The sequence below is a fragment of the Calidris pugnax genome, unplaced genomic scaffold, assembly GCF_001431845.1.
Source record: "Calidris pugnax isolate Ruff unplaced genomic scaffold, ASM143184v1 scaffold11, whole genome shotgun sequence".
Classification (NCBI taxonomy): domain Eukaryota; kingdom Metazoa; phylum Chordata; class Aves; order Charadriiformes; family Scolopacidae; genus Calidris; species Calidris pugnax.
Window position 1 is genome coordinate 12,957,975 of NW_015090803.1, and position 24,440 is coordinate 12,982,414.

General features: G+C 40.6%; 1 protein-coding gene across 2 annotated transcripts in view; it reads right to left on the bottom strand.

Moving 5' to 3' along the window:
- Positions 1-2,409: 2,409 nt before the first annotated feature.
- The window catches only part of ABCB5 (ATP binding cassette subfamily B member 5), a 32,996-nt gene continuing 10,965 nt past the window's right edge, over positions 2,410-24,440 (bottom strand). For both annotated transcript variants that reach the window (XM_014937643.1, XM_014937642.1), the window contains exons 12-28: positions 23,258-23,383; positions 21,822-22,025; positions 20,433-20,603; positions 17,714-17,875; positions 16,994-17,233; positions 15,360-15,506; positions 14,825-14,929; positions 13,984-14,061; positions 12,792-12,875; positions 10,677-10,880; positions 9,724-9,824; positions 8,220-8,360; positions 7,580-7,736; positions 5,718-5,915; positions 4,605-4,811; positions 3,465-3,611; positions 2,410-2,964 (exon numbers count right to left, since the gene is read on the bottom strand). In XM_014937643.1, coding sequence (XP_014793129.1) covers positions 2,767-2,964; positions 3,465-3,611; positions 4,605-4,811; positions 5,718-5,915; positions 7,580-7,736; positions 8,220-8,360; positions 9,724-9,824; positions 10,677-10,880; positions 12,792-12,875; positions 13,984-14,061; positions 14,825-14,929; positions 15,360-15,506; positions 16,994-17,233; positions 17,714-17,875; positions 20,433-20,603; positions 21,822-22,025; positions 23,258-23,383 — 2,670 coding nt within the window. In that variant the 3' untranslated portion in view covers positions 2,410-2,766. The remainder of the gene's footprint in view (positions 2,965-3,464; positions 3,612-4,604; positions 4,812-5,717; positions 5,916-7,579; positions 7,737-8,219; positions 8,361-9,723; positions 9,825-10,676; positions 10,881-12,791; positions 12,876-13,983; positions 14,062-14,824; positions 14,930-15,359; positions 15,507-16,993; positions 17,234-17,713; positions 17,876-20,432; positions 20,604-21,821; positions 22,026-23,257; positions 23,384-24,440) is intronic.

Consider the following 24,440-nt stretch of genomic DNA (forward strand, 5'->3'; position numbering starts at 1 on the left):
CTCCTGGTCCTGGACAAAACCCACACCCGCCTTTCCATAAGGAACAAAATCACATGGTGCTGCCAAACATCTGACTTAGAGATCTTTATCTGTTTATCCTTAACATCCATACTTAGTCTGTCCAGCTATTGCAGCACGAGAATGCTCTATGTAAACAAGGGTGAGAAGAACACGCCAGAAGGGATGCAAATGTAACCACTTTTCTTTCCATGCTATGTAATTGTGACCTCTGAAAGAGTAAATAAGGGGAAACACGAGTCACAGAACTTATTTTTCTAGGCTGACCTTGTTGCAGCTCTTTCAGCACCTTCCAGGTCAGATAGTGCATATTACCTCACTCCTCTTGCCCTGTGCTAGTAAATAATTCCAAGCTGCTGGGAAGGAAGCATGTTTTGAATTCTTCTCCATAATCTGCATGGATGTGAATGCAGTATTTTCCACAAAGATGATCCATAAACTAGCCCCAGATGTTAGATGATTCATTATGTTACCGAGCCTTAGCCTAGTGACTGCTATCTCCTTTAGTTATGTACTTAACTTTCCCATTTTTACTTCATTTTACTTAATTGTTACTGCAATAGATTGTAGTGAATTGTAATATTACAAAAATTTATTATTCATTACAATTGTAATAAAAACCACATATCCATCTAATCAAAAAGTACAAAATCAACCCTTTCTTTCCTCAAAAGATTTCTGGATTAAGAAGAAAGATATTTTATTTTTAAAACTGAGAATCAAACTCTATGGCTTGCAATTTCAACTCCAGTGCACAAACAAAACAGGGAAAAAGGAACTAACTAGACCCCACATTGGATAATTGGGAGTGTAATGAGGGTAGCAGCTCCTGTAGTATCTGCCTATCACAATAAAGTGAAGAGGTTGGAAAAGAGGGGTGCCTGAATGAGTGATAACTCCTCTTATAACAATCTCCGAGAAAAACTGTGTGAGGGAGAGCCACGGTATTTGTTTTGGCAAAGCTGAGACCAGAATTTGTTTTCTTTTGTGTGTTTTATTCCCCTCATGGATCCTGATACCGGAAAACAATTGAAGTGAGCAAAGGACATAGTCATTACTGTAGGTTTTGTCTGCTACAATTGAGCAGAGTTATCTGGAAATTATAAAGTACTGCAGGTTGCTCCAGGCCATAAATCCTAACCCAAAGCCACGTGCAAAGCCTTGGAAAATTAAAATGCTGCAATTGGGTTCAACCAGCCAAAAAACCCCAGCTGCTGAGTCACTCTGACTACACAGTACATATTCTTCAGCTGCTGAAAGATGTATTGCAGCACCCTGGGGAATATATCAGAGGAAAAACCAGTAATTAAAGCATATGTGTAAACGAGTTTCACCAACACTTCAAACAATCTTTAAAATTATTCATAGAACCACAGAATCATTTGGGTTGGGAAAGGTCCTTAAGATCATCAAATCCAGCCATTAACCTAACACTAGCAAGTCCACCACTAAACCATGTCCCTAAGAGTTATGTCTATTCAAAATAAAGGATCTCATATTGAAAACCACTTTTAGTTCATTTTTTTTTTTTAAAGAAAAGTTATTTACATGGCTGACATGAGTCCACTCCAAAATAAGCCATCCTGGCTCCCCCACAAGACTTGAAATTACCCTTGTGGATGCAAAGAGTGATTAAACTTTGTTAGGTCAGCAATTGAAAAATGCTAAACAAAACAATGGTATCTTTTATGGCAGTTTATCTCCATATGGAAAGCTTGTCACTATTACAATTACTGTCTGAAATAGAATATTGAATCTCCAATAAGTCTGTGAAGAATAATAATATTAGGAATGTGGCATAAAGTGGGTGAAAAAACCCCAACCCATGCAATCCAGAGCCTTCTATCTAAATGTAATACAAATACCTTTATTTGGAATCTCAGCAGTCAGAAAGTCATCTTTAAGTAATAACTGGTGAAGAAACCCCCAGGGCCAAGCACAAGCACCAGATCACTGCTCATCCATGATGCTTAACCACTGTCGTACGCTGGTACCTGCCTGGACACTGTCAACCTGCTCTAGGTGGACCTGTTCCGGCAGGGAGGTTGGACTAGATGATCACCAGAGGTCCCTTCCAACCCCATACCATCAGCATGGGTATCAAGAGGATGGAAGTCAGGCTTTTCTCTGTGGTGCCTGGTGACAGGACAAGGGGCAATGGACAGAAGCTGGAACACAGGAAGTTCCACCTGAACATGCAGAAAAATTTTTTTACTTTGAGGGTAGCAGAACACTGGAACAGGCTGCCCAGGGAGGTTGTGGAGTCTCCTCCTCTGGAGATATTAGAAATACACCTGAATGCGTTCCTGTCCAGCCTGCTCTAGGTGAACCTGCTTTGGCAGGGGGGTTGGACTAGGTGATCTCTGAAGGTCCCTTCCAACCCCTATAATTCTGTGGTCTATGAAGCCTGGTATGGGCCAGCGTTTGAGAGGACAGTGCGAGCAGGGTGCCTCACCTAAGCCTTGGTGTGGATGAGATGACTCCAGGTCCTGCTCCCTCCAGATCATGCAATCCCCACAACTGCCCAGGAGATCCAGCCCCTGGGACTCCTCCTTGCACCTTCCATGACCTACCCCAAGGCATGTCCCCATGAGTATGTGGGGGAAGGGCTGCACCGGGTAGAGCAGCCAGGCTGCAAGACATGGTCCCTGCTCCATTAGCCAACAGGCACAGCCAACGTTCATTCTCTGTAAGCTTTTCATGTCTTTCTGGAAAAAAAGAATAATAAAAAAATCCCTGCAAACAGCACTAACTAGAGACTTGTGCGTTTACAAGGGCATAGTAGTGTCCCTCCTTTGCCAGTAACTGGCTGTGGGTGCCCTGCTCAACCACCCTGCCGTTCTGGATCACGGCGATGATGTCTGCAGTCTGCACGGTCGTCAGGCGGTGAGCGATGACGATGCAGGTTCGGCCTTGCCGGGCGTTATCCAGAGCTTTCTGGACGATCTGAACACAGATGTCATGAAAATGGTTAGTGCCTGGAAAGCCTTCACTTGGCATAAGAACTACATTTTTTTTTTTCTTAGTCGTTTGTTATCACCTGAATATGTCTCCCACAGATATACAAGTCAGTGCATGCACAAGACTCAGTAGGGTTTCTCACGGAGGTCAGTGGGACTGTTCAAATGAGCATGAGCCATTGAAAAGTGGATTCTTGGGCATCCCGTTAGGGTCAGAACACAAATTCAGTATTTACCATCAAATACAGCTGATAGGAAGACAGCGAAAGAGTATTAGTTCCCCATGGTCTTTTCTATTTAAAGTTTTGAGGTTTTCTACTTGTTTATTTAGTAGATATGCACAGCTTCCCAGTATCATTCGTAGTTGGAAAAGCTACCATGGTAGACCTGCCCTGTTGTTTCACAGCAGAGCAGTTGCAACATGTTTGCCTTGGTTTTATTCTACAGAAAGCAACTACATAAATATTTCACGTAATCATTACTCACCTTTTCACTTTCTGTGTCAAGAGCAGATGTAGCTTCATCCAGAAGCAGAATGGCAGGATTACGAACCAGGGCACGGGCAATTGCGATTCTTTGTTTTTGACCTCCAGAAAGTTGTGTTCCTTTCTCACCCACCCGGGTATTATATTTCTGAATATTAAAAATTTAAAAAGAAGGCCTGTGAATACTCCTAGAGAAGGGAGATTTAAAAAGTTAAGTTTTACGTATGGCTATGAAAATGATTAGATATTTCCATCTTCAAATAATAGTATAGTGGCAAGTGGTTTTAATAAAGCTAAGGTTTTATAAATACCTCTAGTATAAATAGTAATATATACAGCCACACACTTATACCTGATCTGTCATTTTACTTCCCCGAAGACTGAAATAGGTCTTGAATGGTACCACCAGTGATACAGCAGTAAGGTGTCCACAGACATCTGCCCATGAGCATATGATCATAAGAGTAACTAGAGATTTAATGCTTACTGACATATACATGAAGAACTTGATCCTGCATTACTTGTGAATAAAGAATCCCAAATGTCATAACTAGTTATGAAGATGAAATATTTTTCAGCATCATTACATCATTTTCAAGTCACACAGAACTACAATGAAAACAAACCATCAAAGCATTTTTCCTTGTTAGAACCAAATTCTTGGCAGGCATGAAGGTCAAATGCCATGTCATTCACTTTTGATTTATTGCCCCTATGTATTTGTTAAGAAATACTCCCTGTGCATGGCCATCCAATTAGAAATGGAATATTTAGTTTTACTGAATTATTTTTGAACAACAAAAAAAAAATGTCTCTCAGAGTAACCTGAGAAATTTCAACTGTCAAAGGAAAAAATATTAAAAAAAAATTATGGGAACTTATTCGTACATAGATTGTCCTCTTATTTTCCCCCTCTCATATTCTGCTTTGTCTACCATTATGTTTAGTGGAACATGGACCTTTTTTTTTGAACAAACTAAGGAAGATTTTAAGCTTGAACATAAATTCTATACTTTTTCTCATTAGTGGAAACAAAAATGTTTATTTTTAATTTGATTTATGCAAATGAGCATTACCTAGATTTCTCCCTATCATTTAAAATACCTAATGTCACTGAGAAGAGAAGATTACTATGTCTTACCTCCGGCAGTTTTTCAATGAAGGCATGAATATTTGCTGCTTTAGCTGCTGCTTCAATTTCCTCCTGACTAACCACCCTACTGTTGTCTCCATATCGAATGTTTTCAGCAATGCTGCAGTCAAACAAAACGGGCTCCTGTGACACCAGGCCCAGCCTGGACCTCAGCCATTGTAAATGCAAAGATCTGGTGTCACATCCATCTGCTAACTAGAAAGAACAACAGAAAAAAAAACGATGCCAAGTTGACTACGGACACACAGGGTAAACAGGAAACATGAAGTGTAAGAGGAAGCCTGTTACATTTTAGATTCCCTGCTGAAATCAAGTAAATTTTGCATGCAAAATGGAAAAGAACCGGCAGTATAGATGAAATATTTCCTCTCATTAGCTTGTGATTTTGTGTGTGTGTTTTTCCCGGCAGACAGAAACGCCGAGTGCAGATCACAGGCTGCTCCTTCCAGCCCTACTGACCACGAGAAGCACCGGGAACTTCATGGGAAAGCCTATCTCTAAGAAGCTAAATAAAACAATAAATATCCACAGCTGGAGGTCTTTAATTAATCTTAAAACTTCCAAGAAGGTTTCATTGGACTTTCCATACCCTTTAACGGGGATTGCATCAAAAAACCCATTGCAACCCCCTGACCATGATGCAGCAGCGTCCCTGTGGGATAATTTTTGTATTATTTGAAGCTTGTATCTGTCTCAAATATGTGAATTCATATTAATGACATTACTCACTGACAAGCAAGTGACATGAACGTTACATGCACCCCTGTGCGACCAAGCTGTGAGCAGTTTTAGGGAGGCAATGTGGTCTGACTTGGTCATTCTCTTCCCTGGTGAGATCCATGCCCTGAGCCAGCACAGGACATGGATCCCGTGCCAACACGGGTGCCAGTGCTGACACGTGTGGAGAACTCATGGGGCAGGCAGTGACATGGGTCTTGAGGTTGTCTACAGCTCCACTGGAGCCACAACCTCAGTAACTTATACCTCTAAGGAAAGGCATCTCACCAGATATTGGCAGGATTTTTTAAAGCCTCTGAAACCTTGGAAGGCAGAGAGTTCTGTATATAATTGTTATTAATAGCCACACAAGTCTATTTTTACCACTTGTCCTTCCACGGGGTCATAAAATCTCTCCAAGAGCTGAATGGATGTGCTTTTGCCACAGCCACTGCTTCCTACTAATGCCAGGGTCTGTCCTTTGTTAACCTTCACGTTGAGTCCTTGCAAAACTTGAACTTCTGGCCTTGTTGGATATACAAAGTGGATGTTTCTGAATTCAATGTTTCCTTCAAAATGGTTCTGAAAAGTAACAGAGAGTTCACATGCTCATATTAGCATTTATTAGCTTTAACTGTAATAACACTTGTACGACTTGTTATTGAAGTAAGAGAACTGACAAAGTTTGGGAAGGTGTTTTCAAAGCTACTTTTGAAGTCCTTCTTTTAAATTACATATTGGATTGAGTGTAGCATCATTATTTCTGGGATCATCTGCAGATGTAAGTTGCTAGATCTTTCCGCAGAAACAGTTTTCTGCACCTCTTGTATCTATTTTTCACTTCACCTTTGAAAAGAACATCTTTAGACAAAAACAATGTTAATCTATTTCCTTTCTGGCAAATGTAATTGAGGCACTTCTACTCTTGCTCTAACCTATAGCATTTTCTTTCCTGATCTCACGCTGCAGGTAGCACAGTTTGAACGAATGCAACTAAAGGTCAAGACCAGCTATCAAGAGGGAAAGCTAAATTCTTTGCTAGGCAGCCGTGTAGGACAAGCTGTGTTTTAAACAGCAATGATAGCTGTTAATTAGCCATTCCAGCCAGGCTGATTTCTAGGCACAAGTGGAAGGATGAGGGCACACACTAAGGCTATTGCTTCTCCTGTTGCTTGGAGCCAGAGCCAGCCCTACATCAGCACAAAAAACACCACAAGGTACCCTGCCCTTCACAGCAGCTGGTGATTCTAATTTAATGGGCTCAAAGTTTTGCTTTGCAGAATTCACAGGCATAATTGGTATTCAAGTCCAAGCTATACTAGAAATATTTTCATTTAATTTTTATTTCACCAGGGAGCTTCTGCCAAATCTTTCAAGGTCTGTGCTAGACGGTCCTGGTTCTAGAAGATGCGTAAAGTGTGTTCATAACTTTAAAGGCTGAAAATCCTGCACATAAATGTAAAGTTATAGAGACTGGATTATGGTTTCCTGAGTAGGGACTACCATCTAAAACATACATGGGAAGTTAATTTTAAAATTAGATGAATGTACAAATGTCATCCTTCCAGATCAGATAAACTGAAAGCATTTAATGCAGAAATTTGACAAGTACTGTTGTCAGTTTCCTTAATGATAATTTTGGTTTAGAGGTGATTTTGGGGGGATTTTTTTTAGTGTGCTTTAGTTTTTTTTCCTTTTTCCTTCTCGTTGTTTTCTTTTTCTCTTCCTCCCTCTCCCCCCCAACTTTAGAGCAAAACAGATTATTCATTAAGTTAGTTTTGACTTCACAAGAGCACATTTTTACTTGTAAGAGTTTCCACAGTTGTAAGAGGGTGGATTTTGATGGAAATTCTCTGTCTCCAAAGGATTTACTCTCTCTTATCTACAAAAACAGTAGGAAAGTCCACTTATATTTTATTTCTCCTATAAACTCTTAAAAAGGCAACACAACTGTGAGTGGAACTGTCGTTGCTAAGTGTTTTCCTTAAACCGTTTAAGAAGTGGGTCAGTAGAATAAAAAGTAATATATTTTTTTAGCTCATTCAGAGCAAAACTACATTTAAGGATATACAATTCTGACTGAAAAACCAAAATAACATGGCCCATTAAAAATAATGAGGCAGTACCATTATTTTATATGTCTGTCTTTTGTGCCAGCAAAAGAAAAGGAAATTATGAATACAGTTTTAGACAATAAAACATTAGTAATTTAATTTGTTTCATGTTTTTTGTGCAAAAGGCCTTACCAATTTTTCACCTTCTTCACTGTAACTGTCAATTAGAGGTTTTCTGTCCAAAAGTTGAAAGATTCTTTGAGCTGACATTCTAGCTTTGCCATAATCTGGTGCCAGGGAAGCAGACTGGCCAACATTCATAGCTGCAAATATGACGGAAGAGAAGACTCTAAAAAGCAAGAGATAAAGCATCATTCATTTCAGATAGAGCAACGCATATTTTTCCTTGTGTGTAAAACAAACTCTCAGAATAAAGCTTTTTAGCATCTTTAGATTGACATTTCTGAAGCTCCTCATCCCTGAAAATTTCATCCAGTATTAGGAATTCTGTTTATCCCTGTAACTGCTTTATAGATGAGCAGTGGTGTCACTGCTTCTCTACGCAATACCCTCTGCCTGTAAGGAATGTCAAACAAAGACTTCTCCTGCAGAAGTCCACTGAGCATGGCCATGCAGTTGCTGCTTCACTGCCCAAATACACACCTTTCCCCAAAACAGACCTTCTGCTCAAACTGCACTCCCAACCAGACCAAATTCTTGAACCTCTATGCCCCATTACCTCTATAATTAGATGAAATAATTTGCATGTATTGAAATCACTATCACATGAATGAATTATTATTTTTTTTTACCTTTTATAAAGTATACTCACATAAATACATTTTCAAAGTTGCTCAGACAATGGGCAATGAGCCATGCCCCAAATCTGAAGACTGCTGCATTAATGAAGTAATTTGCACACTGAGCTACTCCGTAGGTAAATCCATAGAAAGGGGCTTTTTTCAGGGAATCTCTGTAAAGGAAGAGATTTTCCGTAAATAACTTGTAAAACAGAAACAGCAGACACTGGCTGGGGGATGGCCAGATGTCTGGGTTAAAGCTTTCAAGCAATACACCTCAGTCCCTGAAAACACAACAAATCAGCTCAGAATAGATGCACACTCACAAGAACCCCTGCCAGACCCTAAAAACATCCCGCATCCTGACACGGAGCTGCCCTTAGGACTGAAAGTTAGAGCAATGAGATCCTTCAGCCTCAGTTATGCTACCTTGAATGTCTTCCTTTGCTTTTCTATAGCAGGGCAGGCAAATAAAGCAGTTAAAAAAATAATAAAGTGTAACAACTACCACTTATAACCCCTTTTATTAAGCCAACAAGCAGGCTCCCAGGCTAAGAACCCCCTGAGGGCTCCTGCCAGGTCTTCCCATCCGAGCAGAGACCTCTCATCCTGATTCAGAGCAGGAACATACTGCTGGGTATCCCCGGAGAGGTTTAGGCTAAGCCTCTATTTCTCAATCTGTCCTTCTGGAGAAGTTTCATTTTGTGTAGTTAAGTGAATGCACACTGAATCAGAGTCTGGAGAACTCTGTCCTCATGGTTTAGGATGGTCTCTGAGGAAATGAAAATCTCCTTTCTATTCCAAGCTCTGAATCAGAGACTTTTGACAGCCCAGGTGAGCATCCTGCCCATGTCTGGGGTATCATCAGTTCACCAGACACTGAATTTTAGCACTGTTTTGGCTGAGGAAAGATTATACAATGCATCTTTTTCAACTCCTCCTTTTACATTTCCTCCTTGAAGAAAGAAAGAAACAAATGAGATTTTGGGCTATTTTTTTTAAATAAAATGAAGCTAGAAAAATCTGGCATCCCTAATGATCCAAATGCATTTCAGAGGAGAAAAGTCAGTGAGATGTAGCAGGTCAAACAAGGGAAACATATGAAGTTTATTTCAAGGTTTCAAAATCATCTAAGGGGAATAAAACTGGATTTTGTTATAAAGGATGTGGTATGGGAATTAACAGTCAGCTCCTGAGTTAACTAGTGTCAATCCAATATACAGAAATGGAGTAAACATGTGTCCTATATTCTAGGCATACACAAGAAAACACAATATTGTGTAACACATATGGAGAGAATGCAGTTTATAAAGTGTTTGCATAATGAAAAGGCAAAGCCTGCAAATGTCTTTTCACTCTACATTTAAGAATTTATATTAAAATATACCAAGTAAACAAATTTCAGAACTATGTAAATGGCTATTGATATCCTTCCCAATCTTTTGGATATTGGATAGCTTACAAGAAATATACTTACAATAAATCTGAAAGACTATAGTGTACAAAGAAAGAATTGTTAAAGAAAAAAAATCCCACCTATATGGACCGTTCAAGCTTGTAACATATCTTTCATAAAATGCTTCTTCCCTGGTCAGTGAAGCTACAGTTCTTATGTTTTCAACTGATTCTGTTGAAATCTAAATTAGGAGATAAAAAAAATAAGAGGCAATTCCTTAAAACTGCAATCTACAACACATCTCCTAAGCACTCAATCTCTTCTCTGGCACTTATTATTTTAAATGAGAAAATGTTTGTTTAAGAGAGGAGGATCGGGGTCTACTACCAGGTGAAGCAAAGCCCAGAAGAATGAGATTATTCACTCCATAGTCACAAGACAAAGGGGGTAAACCCAGAACTTTTTTAGGTTCAGGGCCTTGGGCCAGCATGCAGGAAGTCTCAGCAGCCCCTGCCCTAACCTGTGGCTTGTGACCCCGATGATTTAAGCCTGATTTCATCAAATAGGAACAAACCCTGGTCATCTGGACACAGCTTGCACTTTGGCATGGACTGCTTCTGTCTCCTGGAAGAATTGCTATCAGGCCAACGAAGGCAGCCCTCTGAAACTCTTGAGCACGTAAATGGTTTGCATTTTATGATGGGGTGACAAGGTAGCAACGTCAGTGTTTGGTGGCTCAGCCCTGCAACGCTCCCAGCCACTGCAGAGAGCAGCGTGGGGCTCTGCTGCTCACCCTCAGCTCCGGGAGCACCAGTGTCAGGGCTGATGCTGTTACAGCTACCCAGAAATCCGCCACGGAGGCTTTCAAATGCATTTTTTATAGCCTAATTTACAGATGTTCTGTGTTATCTATGTTTTGCTTTTCTTGGGGATACATAAACATTCCCTTCATCTCCCACCCTGTCCGGTCCTGTCCTCTCCCCTCAGCCCTTCGTTTTAGCTTGGCTAATTGCGTCAGCTGTGACACAGCGACAGCGCTGCTCTTAAAAGTGATCTCACACCATAACCCTGCAGTTAAAATTGGAGAACTTACTCTCCCGGCCTCTTCCAAAGCTTTTTGATCTTTTGCGGCGTGACCGGAGACGGAGCTGACTCTGGCGGCGTTTGTAGCAATAACGAAAGGAATGCAGGCCAGGATCAGCAACGTTAACTGCCAGCCGTACACAAAAGCAATAATGATGGCAGTCAGAAGGGTAAAGACGGTCATAGTCATCAGTCCAAGTCGGCTTCCAGTTGCCTAAGAAAACCCCAGACACCCCCAAATATCCATCATTAGATTTCGTTCCTTATATCAGCACTTGAAGTCGCTAATCAGGCAGGTCCAGCTGGGAAGCAAAACCCCATGTGGTGACATGCCTGGACATTATGCACCTACTTAGGTTACAGTTCCTAGATGTTCCTCTACCTGCCAGTATTCAGGCCTTCAACTGAGGTTAAAGGAGTCTAAACAATCGGTCACGGCAGTTGTTTAATGAAATATCTGGGACTTCTTGCACTACCTGAGGCACAGAAGACCGTGGCCACTGTCACAATAGGGCAGGCTGGTTGTTGGGTGCCCAGCATTAAACAAGAGGGGCTTCTTTCTAACAACAGTCATCTATCGACCCGTCCCAATAATGGTGGTGGAAACTACTCATCCTCAGATTCTCACACTGCTGCACCCAGGGCTGGCTTCTCAGAAAAAAACCCTGAACTTGGCCACCCTGCAGAAATGCTTTATATCTCAGCGGGGATAATAAGTGGGAAAGATGAACTCATACTGAAGAACTCCTGTCTCCTCCCAGGCTGTGTAACCTTTTCATCAAGGAGTTTTAAAATGAGAGATGATTAGCATCCAGCATCCGGGTGGGCTCTGATCTGCAGAAAAAAGGTCTGAAAACAGCCCTGTGGAAATAGTTCATCTTCCAAAGTTTGGCTTGATGGAAAAAACAAAAATCCTTGGGCAGGAAGCGAAAATTCTCTCTTTTGCCAAAGACTTTCCTGCCCTGAAAAGACTTTTCTTGTTCAATAAAATTTAAAAAAGTAATAATTAAACCAATGCCAAGGTGAATTGTTGCCATATGTTCTAGGGGCTGCACATAAAGATGGATTTGGAAACTTCAGCCAGCGCAGCGTGAGGCACGGTACTTACTGACACTCTGTAGTGCTCCAGAGAACACAATAGCTTTGGAGAGCAATTCATGCCCTCAGTTGGTTTTTGCAGTTGGGGGACCCTGTGCACCCCTCCTTTCTACTGCCTGGGCAGAGTGACCTAGTTCAATGCCACTGAAACAAACTGGATCTTTAAAAGATGAAAATGACTAAGTTTTGTCAAAGACTATTTTCTCACTACTAACCCATAAGGAAGGAGGATAGGAGAAGGAAATAAAAATCAGTATACTGAGACTGAAAAATGTATGGATTAAAGGATTTTTGATGTACAAATTTGAAGGAAACAAAGACATCTTAAGACAAACCAGTAAACTTTTCCCCCACAAGTTCTGCAGTGATTTTTATTTTTTTTTTCCTTTCTTCCCAGGGAGAAGGAAAGAAATGGAGATACATTTGGCAGATTGTCAGGGACTGCTGATGAGGTGAGCAGAAGGAGTAATTGTGCAGAATTTGCCATATTCTCTTGCCAGTGTCCAGTGGCCACCTCTTTCATACCAGCACCTTGAGTCATTCCCTCCCTTGGCCATCAGCCTCCCTGGTGTTCTTTATTAATGCTGGGCCATTCCTTACTGTTTGGTCTGTCTGCTTGTGTGTGAAACACATTTGGTGAGGGTGGGAAGAAGAATTCTCTTCATTAAGGTCAGTAAGGGTTTGTACCATTTGCAGATGCAACCTCTTTGTGATATTCAGGGGACACCTATCATAGGGCATAAAAACTTGCTGATTCTGCTCCCCAGCACACATGCAGATTTCACTTTGTGTGGTGAAGTGGTCTACAGCTTAAAGACTTGGTGCATTTTTGATAGTTTTCATGAATTACCAGCTGGGAAGCCATTTCCAAGGTGCCGACAGCATGCTATGTAGATGCATCTGCCAGTTTTGTGGGTTAGATTTAATACCTTGTGTTCTGAAATAATTTCAGTGTCCCTTGCCAATTGCAATTAATATTTTTAAGGAAAAAAAATATTTCAAAAGCACAAAAAAAGAATCAGCATACCCCTTTGACTTGGGAAGCATCTGTAGCAAGCCGAGTTAGCAGAACGCCAACAGCATTTTTCTGATCATCGTACCATCCAACCTCCTGCAAGAAGAGATGATAATTTTTGTTTCAAATAATTACATGTTTTTACCGTATTTCAGATTTATCAGGATTATTAATAAAATGAACAAGCGTTTCCAGGTCGGGTAGCATACAGGGAAATGGAAGTACAAGTCATGATGGCCAACTAATATCCTTCCTCTTCATTCAGTGTCTTCCAAGTAAACTAAAAGAAAAAGCTTTAAAAGTATTTTTTTGTTGTGAACATACAATTTTTCACAAAGTGTTATTAGCTCTGCTGTTTTTCTGAATGTGCTTATTTAGAAATAACTCCTGTTACTCATTTCTTCCTTGGGCCTGAAGAGGTTAACTATTCTCTTACAAGATACCTGTTCCCATTAACTATAGAAGACCAATTGCTCATCTATATTTGCACATACAGAAAGTTAACGAGGCCCTTTTACCTCCAAAGGCTATGGCAGGGTTTTTTAATTGCTAATTTTCCTTCTCCTAGTTCCTTTCAGATGTTTCCAAGAACACAGAGGTTCTTGTCCCCAGTGGGTGTGTGGGATGCCAAGTTATGCATTCTCAAAACTCCTATGTAACCAACATGAAATTGCACAAATTAACAGAAAGGGTTTAATATAAGTAACTTTATTTTTCTCATGGGTAGTTCCTGATGCAATAGGGAAATTTTTATTTTTTTTTTTTTAGGAAAAAATTGTCAGATTGTCTATTCGCTATGAATTGCAGTATCTAGATTTAAATCTACAGAAACCTAAACAGATTAGATTTAAATCTATATATTACATACTTGCATCATGACCACCCAAGCAAGGGAAGATTAAAATTTTTTGGTCATTCTTGCACTAACAGACAGCTGCAAAGTGTGTGCCTATTATAACATGCCAGAAATATGCACATTTGCATGACACTCCTCAATTAGAGTATTTGTAGCAGCAGCATTGGTCCAAATTGCGCACGGATTAGGAGATTTTCAGAAAAGTTATACTTTTTCCTAAACTAGTGGTAGAAGAGACATATTTTGTTTGCTTTTCTCCAGACCACACAATTAAAACCCAATGTGTACCTTATAACAGTCTGCAAAAGCCATCTGGCTCTCGTGATAGCCTAGCTGCATAATTCATACCTGCTGAAGTAATGCTCTGAAGGACAAAGAGCGCAGCCTCATTGTTAGTATTTCCCCAGACTTCCCAAACGTGAACCCCTGGGGGAGGAAAGAGAGTCACATTTTCTCATCTCATGATTTAACTCTGTTTATGGAGCTGCACAACAAAAGCAATGACACCAAAAAGTCTCCTACAACCCCCCTCTCCCCTTGCGCATACGTAAGTCTTGGGAAAAGTGCCATTCTCATTCCTGGAACCTGAAGCTCTATTTTCCTACAGAAAGGAAGAAGCATGGCAAAGGCGGCAGGAGCTTCAGTGTAGCTCCTTATTCTTATGCCTCATCAGCACCAGATGATAAATCAGCCTATCTAGTCATTGACCTCCCTAATCTGACTGCTACCAGAGACATTCACTCACAGCAGTTGCACCAATGGATTTCACGACATGGACAGTCTGCAGGAACTGCTTTGGAGCAGTCGTCAGAGGAAAGCAAATGATGGAGTTTGCTTAATGCTATGAAAAACACCATACTGTCTGCTATGGAAAGAGTCTATTTTACACTGACGTTGGCAAAAGCCTATAGACTGTCAATGAGAAATTTCAGTCTTAGCTTTGACTTTCAAGGCCAGACCCTCAACTTTGATTTCGATCATGCTGAATCTGCATTGCCTTCAGGGGCTTATTTAAACCAACAGCAAAGACATCCACAAACCTGACATATCTCAGGAAGAACCCTGGCACTGCTGTGTGTTTTTGTAAGCCCTGATTGGTGTTTTGCTCCTGACCGCGTTGATACAAGTTATACCTGCAACCTGCTGGGGAGTTAAGAAACTTCTAACATTTCAGTGTAGTGACACTTACTTGGATTATATATGCCACTAAGGTAATCACTCCAAGTAAAAGAAACATTAAAGAAAGCACCACAGTGTTTTTACTCCTCTTTTCTGGATCGGTTTCTTGAAAAGCCTATGCAAGAAAAAACACAAAAATGAGTACGTAGACAATGTGTGCCAGTTACACAACCCAGCCTTCATCTCAAGAAACTTGTCTACTTCAATTTCTCCTAGTAAGCATCCTGGATCCTGAAATAAGTCTGCAGTCAGCTTTCTGTTGAGGGCCAGAAGACAGTCTCCAGCTTTCCATTTAACCTACATCTTGCTAATTTGTTCCCCCCAGCTCCAACTATTGCTCCTCCTTTCCTCTGCTGGTCAGATGCGGTTCCGTAGGGTTCTACCTCTAGAGGGTCACTTCAACATTTATCCATTTTTCATTGGATTAATTTATACAAGCGAATCCCACCCAGAGTCCTACACAGGGAGAATTGGCTGAGCATGAGGGAGGCTCAGGACTGCAATGTCCATTTGCCAAAAAAACCCGAACAACCAAAAAACCTTACCCCGATGATTTTTCCAAATATAACAGCGAATGCAGGATGGACCCCACCTGAGATGGCAGCAGCAATCACTCCCACCAGTACATACAGCCACTCAGGTCTGTTGAGAGCCAAGATTCTTGAGTAAGGCACAGCAGGGAGATTTTCTTCCTACGGGAAAGAGAAAACTGCAAGTTTTCCTTGGAAAGCTGCAGAACAAGAAATTCCCCAGACAGTGGGTGTTCATTAGGCTTTGAGTAGTGGACTGTCTTGGTAAATTGCTGAAAGCCCTCTCTGTGCACTCGGAGTGAGCAAACACGCTGGATATCTGCAGCTTTGCTGTTTCACGTCCTAGAGCTTCAGCCGCCCTGTAAAAGTTTGGAGGCAGAAAACTTAACAAAAGGCTAAGTCATGAGGCCAGGAGAAAGGCCAGGACAGTTCACTGGAAGTCAGAGAGGGCTGGTCACCATGAATGGCGACTAACACTTGAATCTTTATGAAGAACTAAAAGTCTCAGTGTTCAGAGCAGAGCAAAGATCCCTCTGGTTCAGCTAAATGCTGGTGGGCTGGCGGTAACACAAGTGGATAGAGAGGTCATCTTTCTCCTTTGCAAACTATAGCCTATGCATCATTACCAAAAGCATGAAAGAGGCATATGTAACAGTCAGTTAGCCTGCCTCTCCTTTGGAAGTACAAAAAAAAGCCCTGTTCTGCTTTACTAATTTATTCAAGTGCCTATGCCTCCACAGGGGCGGTTCTGGAAAAGCAAAAAATGAAAACATGGGAAATGAGACAAAATTAGGATTAAGTTGCTCTTGCTTCCTGGTTATTTTATCCCATGTTTCGGATGCTGAATTAGGGTGGCTGAGCCTCAACCATAAAAGTGGTCTGAGCTTTCTGAAATAACTCCAACTGCTGGATTCTTGATTTCTTAATTTTTTGTGAATGTGATGAATACTGAAGTCTTGAGTGTGAACACCAACTAGTTCCTCTGAGGTCTTCAGCAATATTAATACACAGACAAAAAGGATCTTTTGTAGTTGCATAACCTTTCTGTGATAATAGGAATGGATCCAACTCCTTCATACTATTTGAAATACATATTAGTTGGAAGCTATATTTTAGTGAGAAGGAATATCAATAGATACAAATTACACTAAGGCTTCCATAAGTATTTTAAATAATCAGATGCAGTATTACAGATGAGATCCTAGCTTCCATAGTTTTGAAAGGATCCATGGTTTTACTTCAGAATTTACATTTTATTTCTTCACTTCAAGGGTCCTAAAGTCAAGTAAAAAAACCAATCCAACACCACAACAAAACAAACCTCCAAACCACCAAACAACTTTTCCAATACATTTAATGCAAAAAAAAATATGCTGTAGTTCAAGCAGTACAAAATAAGAAATCTACAGCACAGGTTTTTTCCAGCTCCTCACTAAGTCAATAGTGCTAAAATGAATTTTTTTGTTAAGACGTACACAATTGTCCCCATATTCCTAGGACAAATACTCATCATGGTGAGTACTGAGTGTAATAGCACCAGAGTAGAGGTTGCATAGCAGCCAGCTATCTAAAAGTAAATAAAATTATGTGCTTTGTGTTTGTCCTTACATGTTATCATTAAAATTCTAAACTAAAGTTTTAATACCAACCTGTAGCTCTTTTTTTTTCTTTTTCCCAGAGGACTTTTTCTTAGAAGAACATCTCTTGCTCTTATATTTGCTGGATCTTCTTCGAATGCTGCCTCTCCCAGAGATCACAGGTTCTTCAAAGTGATCTTGAAGTGTCAGCTTCTTCACAAGATCATTTCTGCCATTTTCCTCATATTCCTCAGCCTCTGTGTCTTCACTTTCTTCTGACGTCCCATCATCTTGAACATTATTGCTGCAACCCTAGTGAGAATTCAGGATATACAATCACAAGGCGTTTTGAGTAGGGAGATGTAAAAGTTTTTCCTCTATTACTCTTTCAGTCCTGTGATCAGTGTTGCCTATAGGTCACTTATATTTCAGTCTGCAATGGCAGAGCAGTAGATTATTTGGTCCTGATTTCCCTCCCCTTGCCTTTTCTCTTTTTCTCTAAACAGTCTATGGAATCCACCTGGAATCTAACAATTCTGTGGTTATGCCATAATTATGTAGTTTGTGCCTTCAACTTGCTTATGTTTTTGACATATTAGATTGTACAAATGTGAAACACTTTTATGGGTAAAACCCCCAAGAATTCCAAGCCTGTGTCCATGCCCAGACAAGAGTGACTGAGCTGCTGCCAGCTGGACAACACACAGGAACTGCAGAGAGAAAACGGGTCCACATCCCAGCATTTCACAACTTTGTGAAGCAGAGAAAGAAAATAAATAAATTTGCTCTTACCTGCTGCATTACAAGAGAATAGTAGACTCCCTTCTGCAACATGAGTTCACTGTGTGTGCCTTGTTCAACCACGATGCCTTTCTCAAACCCAGCAATAGTGTCAGCTGTCCTGATGGTAGACAGTCTGTGAGCAATCACAATGGTGGTACGGCCAGCCCGAGCCTTACAGAAAACCAACAAAAGCAGTTTACATTAAAATGGGCAATAAAAAGAGCACAGAAATAAAACGAAGTTATTTTGGGCATTTATAATATAAAATAAATCCAAACTTTAGAAAGAATTCTTTCTTCTAAAGCAAACATTTTTTTTTCCTGGTTTCATGTCTGTTGTTTACCTGTCTGAGGACACTTTCACTTGCTTAATTTAGGCAGAGAATACCACATTAGCCTTATTAGGCAGGCAAGGGATGTATTGATGGCTATAATTAAGGCTACTTGACATTTTATTAAACTTGAACTGCTCGAGCTAAAGTTGCCCAGAAAATGTTTCCATGTATTTCTACACATGGGAGGGAAATGCAGTCAGCACAGCTAGATTTCTCTCAAATTATACTTTCTTTATATACTGTTCATGCATATTTTTGGATGTACAACGTTAGCATGACTTCTGACAAGACTTAGCAGGAAAGCGTAGAGGAGGGGAGCACATCTGGGTTCAGAAATGGGTTTTAGCCACTCCCTAAAGCTCTTGCTCAGTCTTTTGAAATAAGCTGCAACTCAAGTTGTCAACTAATACATTCATGGCAGGCACCTGCCTGCTGGGATTTGGCAGCCAGAGCTGTAGAAGTCTCCATCTGCAGGTTACATGCTCCATCCCTCTCCAGCTCCCACACACACAGACCAGTGGCGCGCACAGTCCTCATGCAGCAGACGAGCAGAGGCCAGCTTGTGGCTGCTGGAGAACATCTGGCCTCCTCGCTGACGCCTGGAGCAGACAGTGGCTTGGGGGCAGGAGGAGAAATCCAAAGGGACCTCAAGCAGCAAATACATTCTCCAGTCAAGGAGCCTGTTGGAAACCACTGGCTACAGAGGTTGCACATCATTACGGGCACAGGAAGAGGGGCGTGAAGAAGATGACAGGTTCAGTAGATGAACACTTCTGTGGAGGTTTGGATTCTTCCCCTACACCTGTCTTCAAGTTCTCACAGATCAGAGTCACCCAAAGCCTGTCACATGATGTCTATCTCCGTGGCATTTTCATGCCTGTGCCTTAATGTGCAGAGGTGCAGAGCCTTCACCACTGCAGCTGGGAGCCGAGATCAGAACAAGCCAAACGCTTTAAAAGATGTAAAGTTTTCTGAAAAACAGCAGACTACGAGCATCTGCATATGACTGCTCAGAAATGGCGTGCGTTTGTGAGGTTAATATCTCTGCTCCTCAGCTGTGAAAATACCGATTGATATTAGCACTGCTTTTTCCACTCAGAGATGGTGAGAAGAAATTTGTAAATCCCGTTTGGGGACTACACTGAGGGACATCAAAAAGCTGTGAAAAGATGAATAAATTATGATTCAGGGCTCATTTTGGTGTGTTCTGGGAACATGCTGAAGGATGAGGAAAAGTCCCTTTAATTGAGTGATCTGTCTCTATGTTATGCACTAAATGAAGCAATAAACTTCTGGAAAGGGTTAGTATTTGATCACGGAATTAAAGAACATGCAGAAGAAGGCTAAATTATGGCTGAAGTGGCAATCTTTTAGTGCTTAACTTTGCAGCAATAATATCATTTATACATAAATTTGGATCGATGAATATTATTTTTGCATCCACGTGTTACCTCAAAACTAACAATATCATTACAGTCATGTGAATACAACCAACAGCTACATTTTACCTCAGATTTAAACTGACTGGTAATGAAGGTGGTAAATTCTGTATTTCACTTAAGCCATACTTGTAACTCATCTCTGTGTGCATAACTACTGAAATGAAAGGCACGATTTTTCAATTCGCTCTTAAAAATACATTAAAATAAATATTAGATAAATGAAAAAGCCTTCCAGCCCAAACATGAATTTCTTTTTTAATCAAAGCCTCCAGGCTCCACTACATCCTTGTGGAAACTGCTGACAAAGGAGGGTTGTGAGGAAGGGTCAGTAAGCTGGTGGGACAAAGACACGTGTATGAGCTCTGACAGCTCTGCTCCTCAAAAATGTCCACCCTGGAGCTGCGGGGCTGATAAAAGACAAGAGAGAGGAGGAGAGACTCAGTATTTGTGACTGGCTCTGCTGTTATTATGTGATTTGCATTCAGTCTCTGTAAAGAAAGGAAAAGACTGAATTCCAAGAGCTTTCTGGAAACTGTTCAAAGAAGAACAAATACTAGGAATATTATACTACACATTTCTATTAATCTACCTGAAAAAAGTCATTCAGTCCTTGCACCTTGCCTTGATGAGATGCCATCCATTCATTTCACCAGCAAATGAGCAATTGTGATTTGAGGAAGGGAGTGCAGGAGACCCAAGTTACACTTATACATGAGTGTGTCTTGGCATTTAGCAATAACCCTAAAAAAACCAAATAGACATGACTTCCAAGTAAAATTTTGATCATTTCAACTCCCTGTTAAAACATTGATATTGAAACAACTATCCAAATTTTATTTTCTAGCGCTCTTTTATCCAGTGGAAACCTGCACTGAAAACGGAATGTTAATTTTTCTTAAGTGCTGTTACACCTTTTTGTGGTGACTGGTAGCTTCAACAAGATGACTCCTACCTTATCGAGAGCTGCTTGCACTATGGATTCACTCTGAGTATCTAGTGCGGAGGTAGCTTCATCCAGGAGAAGAATCTTGGGATTTCGTGCCAGGGCACGGGCAATAGCTATTCGCTGCTTCTGTCCCCCACTCAGCTGAGCTCCTCTTTCTCCTACCATGGTGTTAAATTTCTGAGAAAGGAGAAAAAAAAACAGAAGTTGTGAAATGTCTCAAATGAAATCTGTGCTTCTCAATGCAATCATAAATACTCAACTTCTAGAAAAGACATAGATTTATCTCGCTGAGTTGAGTATGGGCAGAGCAAACATGCAACTCCATCCATCCATCCATCTAGCCCTTAGCAATGTCCTCCTACCCCCGTTGCATACTTTACATGTCTAACTTTGAACTTGCAGCTCTCTAAAGTCCTGATCTTTACTTCTTGCTCAAAGAGTGCTCCAATCCCTGGGTTTTCTCAAGACAAGCCCATAAAAGACATCTCTTTATTTACTGATGACTACCTAGCTTTCCAACTGGGTTAGGATCATAGGTACCCACCAGGACCTCTAATGTTGCCTCCTCTAAACCAGAGACACCCCACTTGGAGCCAAGGCTTGGTTTTTACTGGCTGTGCCACTCACTCCAAGGTGGCAAGTCTCAAAGTCTACTGTAGTCTTTTATTATATAGCTGTTTAAGAGTAAATATGATCAAATAACTCTTCCTGACAAGAAGAAACCTTGGAACAGACTGACACACCAGAAATGGTATATGCTTGAGAGATGGAGGTTGAGGTCCCTGCAGTAGTAGAAGAATTTGAAATCAAATCCCAGGTGGGCACTTTGTCCACATCTTTTTAACTGCAGAACCAAAAGGGAGGCTGTATCATCATCCATTCCTGAGGATGTGCTTTGAATGACTGATCTCACTTCCTGCCCCCATACTGCTAGGAAAGGGCTCAAAGCTGTCAATCTTAGGAACAGGGAGAGCTCAAACTCCCAGCTGCTAAAAATGGCCTCGGTTCAGGGCACGCTTATTTACTTCCACCCTCTATTTCCTATAGAATGCACAGACAGCTCCTGAAAAAGGTTTTTGGGATCTTATCTTTAAAAGCCCAACTCTTCCCATGCCTCATAAAATGGGTAGGAATGGTAATGCAGCCTCCTTTCTCCTGAGTTAGGGCACTGACATTTTTTTCCAGATTTAGGCACAAAGCCTTTGAGGGTAACCAAACAAAGGCACAATATCTAGCCCAGAAAGTCCCTGAACTGAAAGCTGCTGGAGGCTATGAGAGTATTTTGGGAAGTTATACTACAACTTGAATTCCCATGCTCGCGCTCTCTCTCAGAAACAAGACACCAGCCTAAATGGATCTTTCGTTCTTACACTCAAAAGAAGTTCATGAACTCACATCAGGCAGTCTAGATATGAAGTCAAAAGCATTGGCTTCCTTGGCTGCTTGCTCAATTTCAGCATCAGAAATATCTTCTCGGCCATAGCGAATGTTCTCAGCTATTGTTGTTGCAAACAAAACAGGCTCCTGGCTCACAATACCAATATTTTCTCGTAGCCACTTTACATTAAGAGTCCGGATATCCTGACCATCTAAGGTAATCTGAGAGGAAAAGTGTCAAAATTGAGGAAATGCATTCTATTAGTAATAACTCAATTAATTACTATGACTTGTTACTATGTTACAAAGACAAAAAAAATATCTAAAAAAAATTTGTTTTCCTTATAGAAAACTATGCTGGGGGAGAAGTTAAAACTATAGCTTTTCCATCCCTTGCATAAACTAGAAAACAGTGAGAAGCAGGATAAGCAGAGAAGACACTGGAGGATTTTTTGTTGACTCTTTCTTTCCCCCTTCAATAACCAGGCATACTTTTTACCCTGTTCTCATGCCCCTGTGCCAGTTTGCTGCCCTCACAGTTGTGTCTACACAATTGCCTCTATGGCTGTGCTTTAGATTAGATCAAAGAAATAATCCAAGATTAGTAAAAAAGAAGGGAAAGTTATTTTTAACCTAGATCATCTGCAATGTGGTCCTATGAACACTGACAGAAGAACAGCAAACTGAGGCATGGGGGCAGGGATGAACAGCTACAGAAAAAATAAGTTTAAAAAACAATTTTGTTGATAATAGATAGCCACCTTGATAAATTATGTAGTGATACTTCAGTGTTTAATATTTGAAATGCTTATCTGGTTCCAACCAGAAGTAAAAACTACTAAGTAGCAGTCTTCAAATATTAAGTATAAAAAGAAGACTTTCCTTAAAAACATATTGTTTATTTTCCTCCCTTTTTACTTCAGAAATTTCTTATGAGAAGTATTTACCATTTACTGACTGGATCAATTTTCAGTGGTAGAGCAGATGTACAGTGTGTAACAATGGAAACTTTTTGTTGTGGGTTAGCAGATAGAGAAAAAAGAGCCAAGAAAACAGCCATTTAAAATAGGTAAACTCTGCAGATTTTAGTTTACATTCAGTGAAAAGGAAGCAAAATGCAGCAGAGCACTGCTTGATTAAAAAAGTTTACAGAACCTTAAAAGCCAATTGTTGATGAAAATATTTTTAAATTCAGATCTTGCATATATTCAAAGATTTGTGGCATTTACTACTTCTGGCATAGTACTGCAAGAAGGAGAATAATGAAGTCAAGCCAATAGAATGAGATAGTTCATTTGAAATTTAAATTGTGGAAATACTGAGCTATGCAGAGATATGCTCAAATTCAATAGGAAATAAAAATAAAAATCAAGGTTCAGTCAACATGGGAAACATGTGCTTATCCTGATAGCTCTCAGTTTTCAGTTTTTTTCAGTTCACTTGCAGGCACTCACTTCTCCCTGGACAGGATCGTAGAATCTCTGCAGCAACTGAACAGTAGTGCTTTTTCCACAGCCACTGGCACCAACTAAAGCAATGGTCTTCCCGGTTTGAACTTTCAAATTTAGACCGTTGAGGATCTGGGGGGGAAAAGAGAAAAAATAAAAAATTAGTTTGATAAGTTTGATTAGAGAACAGTCCATCAAGGTAACCGTAGCAATAATCAAGGCAGTGGTAAGGGGCTCAGTCTGAAGGTACAGCAATACTAGTGAGTTAATTGTACCTGGGAACATTCTGGGGCACTGGTATGGAAGGGCCTGCATCTACACTTGTGAACTGTATCAGCCTTCAAAACAGGACGGCTACATCCAACCTGCCTTTTGGGAATGGTTCCTGGATCCTTCTGGCTACCAAAGCAAGCCTGGGAATTATTTGAGAAGATTGATAACTGGAACAGGCCAAACTCATGCCAAGAAACATTTTAAGAGTTCCCTTGCATAGACCATTGCATTCCAGTGCCTGGGAAAATTCCCCAGCATGCTCAAATCAACTAATATAGACACAGCCACAGTACTCTAAACTTGATAGCTCATTATCTCCAATATGTGTGATCTAGTAGCAGGCTCAGGGTCTTGCATTCTCCTGCTCTCCTCTGTTTTCCAATGCTTAGATAATGGCATAACACTTAGTTATGAATCTCACAGAAAAGTACTTCTAGGGTGCTAAACATTATTGCTGAGAAACAAGCCTGCTTTCTTCTATTTTTAGACTATAAATGGCTGTTTTGACAAGGTATATGGTGGAAAGCCCTTAATAAATCCCAATCCTTATTGTTAACAGCCTCAGCAACCTGGGGAATACTTACAGATTAATGGTATCTCTGTTGCCACTTTCACATTTAGGAACATTTTACCTCAAAAGATGTCATGTCATATACAAGTAATGCTGTGTAGTTGCCAAAATATTTGGCTGCTATGGGAACTCCTCTTGTTTATACCAGGCTGATTTATAATTTTGCCTACACATGTTTTTGCAATGAGAGATTAAAATAGTTGCAATATTGCTCTCCTCTCCCTGTGTTAACATCAAGCAGGGTTTGTGTCTCCAAGCAGCTGATATCCTGGTGCCTGCATTATCAAGCAAGAACTATATTCTGGATACCATAATTTCTCCAGATGCAAATAGTCACAACCACCC